The sequence below is a fragment of the Haliaeetus leucocephalus genome, unplaced genomic scaffold, assembly GCF_000737465.1.
Source record: "Haliaeetus leucocephalus isolate CR32 unplaced genomic scaffold, Haliaeetus_leucocephalus-4.0 Scaffold889, whole genome shotgun sequence".
Taxonomy (NCBI): Eukaryota; Metazoa; Chordata; class Aves; order Accipitriformes; family Accipitridae; genus Haliaeetus; species Haliaeetus leucocephalus.
The window spans coordinates 4,313,255-4,320,739 of record NW_010973325.1 but is presented as its reverse complement, the minus strand read 5'-3'; the positions used below and the strand labels follow the sequence as shown (position 1 = coordinate 4,320,739).

General features: G+C 40.0%; 1 protein-coding gene across 4 annotated transcripts in view; it reads right to left on the bottom strand.

Annotated features, from left to right (window-relative positions):
- Nucleotides 1-1,393: 1,393 nt before the first annotated feature.
- PTPN2 (protein tyrosine phosphatase, non-receptor type 2) overlaps nucleotides 1,394-7,485 on the bottom strand; it is a 33,348-nt gene continuing 27,256 nt past the window's right edge. For 2 of the 4 annotated variants that reach the window (XM_010583311.1, XM_010583314.1), the window contains 2 exons: nucleotides 6,311-6,514; nucleotides 1,394-1,858 (listed from right to left, as the gene is read on the bottom strand). In XM_010583311.1, the coding sequence (XP_010581613.1) occupies nucleotides 1,837-1,858; nucleotides 6,311-6,514 (226 nt within the window). In that variant the 3' untranslated portion in view covers nucleotides 1,394-1,836. Of the gene's footprint in view, nucleotides 1,859-5,051; nucleotides 6,515-7,485 lie in introns of those variants that run through there. The other 2 variants (XM_010583313.1, XM_010583312.1) reach the window with 2 other exon arrangements.

The window sequence follows — 7,485 nt, the reverse complement described above, 5'->3', positions numbered from 1 at the left end:
GGAAAGCACTTAAAAACCAAAAGCAATCAGCATTTTGTTTATAAGAGTCCACGGTGCGACAAGGGCCAAAGTACATTCAGCTCTCTACACCCCACAAGATAAACCAAATCAGTTGCATATTTGATAGTCATCTCTGATAGCAGCAGGTAAAATAATGAAGCATGTACACATTCCCTGTTGTCACACACCTTATGCTTACTCAAAATTCACAGAGGACAAAAACAATGAAAACTTAAATCATAGCTGAAGGTAAAAAGGCACGAGTGGCTGAAAGCCGTACCCAAAGATGTCCCCGGTGGCACAAACAGGCTCTGCTCCTGTAATCAGCAGGGTTTACTGCCATAGTCTGGCAGACCTTGGTCTCTCATTATGAATGCTCCTGGCCTTGCAGCTGCACCAACATGAAGGAGATGAAAGCTGAGTCAAGTTGTGATGTTGTTTTCTCCTCCAACATCGGCTAGGAACAGTACTCATCATCTAAAGAAATTAAAATATTCAGACAAACCAGACTGGTGATTTAGATGATTTCAAGATGGCATCAAGCACGTATTTGGCTCAAGTAATGGCATTAGGGGCTCCTCTGATTCAGCTTCACCTTCCAGTTAAACACAACACTAAATACAGTTGTTTTCGTGACTGAGCCTCCAAGCCAATTTATGATTTCTGGTTGCTACTTATTTTAGCAAAAATAGCCTTAAGCTGGCTTGGATCTCCCCCCTCTTCCATGCTCTGCTATCAGCAACTGTTATGATTTGTACAAAAACTTGTTACAAAAATATGCAAAGTACAAATTATATATAAAACCCCACCACATACTAGTCTAGACAGTCATATTAAATAGAGGGTATTGGTGAATTAAGGTCTATCTGAAACTGTCAGAGAACCTCATCGAGTGCAGAATTTCGATGGGCTCCATTACAGAAGGTAGAGGGCTGGAAACCCTGCTAAGTCCATGAGAAGACCTCCTTTGAGTGGCATTCCATTTACCCCTTCCCAATCCAGCTGCTCAGACTGTGTCAGGGTGAACACCGACAGGAGATGTGAAGTAAAATATTATACATACAACACACTGTGATGACACAATCCAAAAGCCTTTTAATTAAAGACACGGTTGCTGCTGTGTGCTTTCCACCTGGCCCTCAGCACCCACTCCCATTTCCCATCTTTCCTCCGTTTAAAGCATCAACAACAAAAGACATTCCCTTCACAAAGTGTCTCTGGACATTTTGTGCATATTTTGTAGCAAACATGAGAAGGATTACCAAACCAACTGGTCAGATTAATAAAATAATATTCTTAGTGGTATATTACAAAAGACATGTGCCAGAGTTCCTCCTAGCTCAAACTACAATACTTAGCATTAATGAAAATATTTGCGTAAAGCATGTTTTCCAGTTACGACAGGATATCAGGAAACCTTAAGGCGAAACATTTCTTCTTCTGCAAAACAAGCTCTTAACAGTTTCTCCCTAACATAATGCGCACACAACAGCATATTGTCAATTTAAAAAAATATTTAATGCTGCCAAAAAGTATAAAAATACAATAAGAATGGCAGTACAAAACAAAATATTTCCTAATTTATTTCTTTTACATCTTTCTACATTAATACAGGCATTATAAAAACACAAGATGGCAAATGATTTTGTTTTGCAAAGTAGCACGCTGCTGGTGGTCTTCGTCCCCTCGGTGCAGTTTACGCTGTAAACAGATAACTGAGGTCTTCTTGGTACTTAACAGACCTCACTTTTTGTTCCCGAAGAGGGGTTCATGTCTCACTTTGCATGTCAATAATTTGCAGTTTATAGCTGCAGAATATTCACAAGTCTTGAAGGCTTAGGTGTCAGTCAGTCTCGGCCTGTGACATACAACGCAAAAGAAAGTCACCGATTCAGTACACAGTAGGGAGAAAAAAAAAAAAAAAAAAAAAAAAAAGAAAAGAACTAAGAAGAGACAGTGGGTTTGCAACTCACTATAACCACCAAACAACTTCTCATGCATTCCCTGTAGCAACTACTGACTACTGTTTGCCTGCAGCAAGCACCCTGGGAAAGCTGTTGCCTTTTCAGAAGGTATTTCCATGTTACAGTATAAGGCACGTACGTGCTGGAGAGCTTCAAGTACAGGTCTCAGTCCAGCAAACCACTTACTCCTGCGTTTGACCACAAGCACTGCAGAAGTCCTCTTGGGCCTTAGCAGGACTACAGAAGGCTGCATCTCAAAACACTAACATCCCCTCTCATGGCTTTGTAGGCCAGTCCTGGCACAGCGGCATGGAAATCTGAGTTTCTAGGCAAAGGTTTCACCTAGTGAGGAAGACATCCCCACACGGGAAATTTTGTTCTGGGGCAAGGGAAGGCTCTACTCCAAGGAACACAGAAAAAGGCCTTGGTACTTAAAAGGTACTACTACAAGTAAACCACTTCCAAGATCTGCAAGCACTACACTGATTCATAAAGCAGCCTTCTTTGATCAGTTAAGACACTTTAAAAAAATTCCTCCAAGTATTTATCCTTCCAATTTCAATAAAGACTCAGACAGAGGTGCAATTTTGAACGCATTTATTTTTTGTACAGAAAAATGAAAGACTGACCTAAAACTCTGGGGGAAAACAAAAAAGCCCAGGAAGACTCCTGTGTGTTATGTCAACTCTGCAAATCCCGTCCTCTGACTTAAGCTGCTTGGCCATGCAGAAGACTTCCTCTTTTGTCATCATTAATTTAGTTTCTTGTGCAGTCCTCAAGTGACTCAGGTTTAACTATAACGCCAAACAGCAAACTAAATAATTTGCTTAACATTCGTTAAACTTAAAGCTTGCCAGGCTGTTTAATTGCCTGCACAATCTAATCACACATATGGGCATACACATTTACACCTCTTCCCTTCTCAGTGGGATATAAACTGATGTCAGTAAACCATTTTATTCAAGGTTTAACAAAATAAGCTGTTTCACTTGCAACATCTTACTTCCGTAAAATAAACCTGTAATTTTCTTTCAAATCACTATTTCACACTGAATTCACTTATTTTACTTAATACACTTCAAGAAGAATACAGATGTACCATCACTCTAAGCAGGCTGTCCCTGCACCAAGAACATAAACAGAAAACCTAAAGGACTAAATCCAAGTTTGCAAACCCCTTGCAATGGAGGTCCAAATGTTTGCTAGCAATTCTTTTTTTTTTTTTTTTGTAAAAACATGCATGATTTGTACACAAGTGTTCATCTGAGAGTCACACATTGTTTAACAAAATTCAGAGAAGCCCACTACGCATCCAATATTTTGAGTGATATATTTCCAGGACAGTGGGGAAAACCCAACACAGTAACACTTTCAATCAAGTGCAACAGCATTTTAGAAGCAGCACAGGACCAGCCAGCAGCTTGCCAGAAACTGAGGCGGGGGGGGAGGGAGGCTGGAGAGTGGTCAGAAGGCACACCCTTCATTTTCACTCTTTCTTTAAGCATTTCCTATGATACAGGTCACTGGGATCAACAGTTCTTCATTTTGGCCCGTATTTGTTCTTATTTAACATCCAAGTTGTGCAACACCGCTGCAAGTTTAAATCCCACAGAATAACCAAGTGTCACAAGGGCTCAGTTTGCAGTAAGGAGAACAAGCCTCCCCCAGATTTTGGTTTTAAGGATTACTGACGGACCAGAAAGAAGAGTTTTATCCTAATTATCTCCTGGGATGTACCAAGAGATCTCGTATTTCCCTTCCTATTCTCATACTGTCACGGTCAATTCGCTGTACAAAATAGTTTTGTCCAAGACTTGTATTGGTTCGCGGTCCTTAAATTATTAACAGTTAAGGCTCTCAAGACACTTCCAATCATAGAACCAAACCAAATTTTTTACAGATCAGCTGTTGAAAGTGAAAGTCCTGCTTTATTGCATCAAAAAGGTAGCAGAGTGTGAGGTGATGCAAAATGGCCCCCTCCCGCCCTGTCCCACCCAGAAAAGAGGAATGCCTGCTCAGGATCAAGAAAACAAAAGAGCCAGCATTTAGAAGATGGAATCAGGAAAAAATCCAAGTGACAGCTTGACAAGACACAGTTAGAGCTCTGTGTCTGTAGGATACTGATGGCCCAGGAAATCTTTCTCATGCAAACAGAAAGGTGACAAATGACAGTGTGATTTCAGTCAAGGTTTTGCCTGCACTTTTTCCTTAGCTGCTTTTAAGTATTCAGAATAAAATCTGGAGTATTTATGTTACAAAAGCATCTAATTACATTCCATGTTTTTTTCCATAACCAAAATAACTTTTATAAGGCACATACATTTACACCTACTGTCAGTTACAGGTGATACTGAAAAACCTGTCTTCTCAATTTAAAGAAAAAGAATCTTTTGCCAAGCCTCTTGTTGGCTAAAAGAGTTACTGTGGTTGTAAAAATTGTGACATGTCTTAAAATACATAAGCTGCCTGCCTATACTGTGTCACAGCCGTCAGTAAATTAGAGCTGTACAGTCGGTCAGTAATGCCACAGGACAAACCGTCTCGTTTTACTGACACACAATTTCCCAAATTCAGAACTGTGTGAAACTACACTTGTTTTCCATATCTGGACCCTTAAGCATTTGTTTACTATATAAACAGCGTAGTCCAAAACAGTATTAGCTATTGTGAAATGAGAATTTCAAAGAGTAAACTCAACTCAGCTTTGCGTAGTAAACATCAGACTATTTGTGACCCACGCCTGGTATGTTACTACTAAGCTTGAACATACTGGAAACCTTTCAAGTTAATTCCTTTGGATAAGGAGCAAAGTCATTGTCTAGCTCTTCTAGTATTTTTCAGTAGTAAATCCAAGACACGCTTGACAAAAAGACAAGGGGGGGGGGAAGAACCAGCCCCCAAACCCCATACCCAACAGAAAACAACCAGGCTAGGAAAATGGAGGGAGAAAACACAACTTCTCTGAAGCTGGCCAGCAAGGCAATGCTTGAATAAATAACATCCAGGTTTCAAAGTGCAGTCCAATACTACAAATTATTAGGTCTCAACCTGAATGACAGCAAGCTACATACAGCCACATACGATACTATTTAGAAAGTGTTATCACCCAACTAGTGGAAAGGGAGTGCTGAATAATTTTAAAGCGACCGTAGCCTAGGAATTCCTCAAATACTAGTCATTAAGTGTTTTAAGTCATACCTCTCTAATACAGTGCTGGGGAACCTGCAAAGCAGTTCTGGGCTTTGCAAAGTTACGGAAGTGGCTCATGCAGCTGAACATACTGGGTACAGGAGAACACTACCAACATTTGTTTTCTATTACAACCACCTTTGGAAGTCCAGCTACAGTTTCCTTTGATGTGCTTTCTACACCTATTACTAATGAATGACTTTTATTCTTTCTAGCAATTAGAATCTATAGACACACAAAACATTACGTTTCACATTTAATGGAATGTCAGAACTTTAACAATGTTGGCCTTCAAACAGTAGTTGAACTCTGAATACATTAATCAACTTAACAGTATGCTTTTCAGTGGGGGCTAAGTTCTCAAAAGCCTTATAAAAAAAAAATCAAATTTCCAAGCCTTACTTAAATAATGAAAACTACAAAAAAATAAATAAGGAATGCAAATTAACAGAGTAGAAATTGGTAAGTGCTCCTTCAGACCCCTAGCTGCTCATATCATAAAGTGGAGAGTCAAAATATGGGGAATGGTTGCACTATTATTGTCATGCACAAATTATAATTACATTTAGTTTCAAAATCAAATTCTTTTTGGTCAGAAATTTGTACAAACTGAGCTTTAAAAGTACAGTGAACTACAAAAAGATTAAATATGCAATTATAAAATATATTTATCCTAGGTCATAAGAATATAAAATGTTTATGTTCATGTCACTAGTACATTACACATTACACACATTTAAGGATAACTTCTTTGCATTAATAATGTAAATGATACAACACTGTTTATTGCTTATGTCAGGCATGTAAATTTAAATCCAGACAGCCTTCAGTAGCTAAACCTCTGTGGTTCAGGGTTTGCTTAGGATCTGGTAGAACACCATTTTAAAAAGTGTATAAACAGTTGGAGCAAGTTTGTACCTGCTCATAGAAACAAAAACCATCAACTTTGCTGGGGGGCAGCAGTTCACTTTTGTAAGTACCTGCAGTGGAAAGTCCTGAGATGTTGACATAGGATCAAGTTTACATCACTTCTCTATTGTATGTAACGGTCTGTACCCATTCCAGGTGTAGAGAGTTTACTGCTTTAAGTCACACCCCTAGTCATTTATTTGCAGCAAAATTAGCTGCTGGAGCAGACAGGCTTACTCTTTACTTACAAGGAATGTTCTTGAAAATACATTTTCCAGCAAGAATAAGCGCCAACTAAAATCAGTGTGCCAAACCCAATCTTAGTGAGAATAGGTTTCCAGTATAACCACCTTTTTCTTTTTCTTTCAGTCTCATTTAGCTTCTGCTTCATCTGCTGCAGCTTCTGTGCTGTGTTAGCTTTTCTATCCTCTCGCAGTCGTTTTCGGACAGTACTTAAATAAAAAAAAAAAAGGGACATCTTAAATTGTAGAACAGGAAAAAAGGCCATTAAAATATTAAAACAAACCTCTTCCCAACACACTCCCAATAGTTAACCCACCAGTAGTATATGGCAGCAGTACATAAAATGTAAACCAAGCAATCTTTATTCTGTTTTAACAACCTTGATGTGGACAGTTTCAGGTCAGTGAAGCCCCATGAATTAAGTAAATGACGTATGTAAAGATGTAAGTGGTGCTCAACCTACATGTTCAACAGGGAACAGAATGAACTAATTATCCGAGCTTAGTCTTTCACCCCTGTCAGTGCCCCACTTGGTGGCAGGTATTTTTTGCACGGGAGCTGCTTTTATATGCAATGTCAGGTACCACGTGCAAACATTCACAGTATTTAAGCACGTGCCTCCACTGCAGAGTTCATGCTAGCCTCGCTGGTATATTGATCCTAACCTACTTACGTCTGCATGCAGATTTAATGCTGCTCATCTTAGGCTGTAAACCAAACCTTGATCAAAGACACAGGCTTAAAATCAGTTGTGTGTTGTTACACTATCGGGGCCACCTTGTAATTCTTGTCTCCAAGAGTATCCTCACAATCTCTAAGAAAGCATAACTCTGACACAAAAAACCGCTTTGGTTGTCCAAGCTGTAGCACACAAACACCACACTCGCACCCATGCCCCGCTCCTGCTTGTGAGGGGCTCCTTCAAACATCTACAGAACCACTGTCATTCTCCCTCAAAACACTCATAAAGACATGGAAAGATACACTCATCGGGGCATTCAGCACAACATCTGTTATTTCAGAATGTCAGTCAGTCCACACTGAACCGCAGCATCTCATCTCAGACTGCAGCCCTTTGGGACAGACATGCCTCCTCCTCCTCCTCTGCACTGCACGGCCCCCAGTCCGGTGTCTGGGTCTCTGGCTATGGATCCACGTTTGGCTGCCCGCGGGGGGGGGG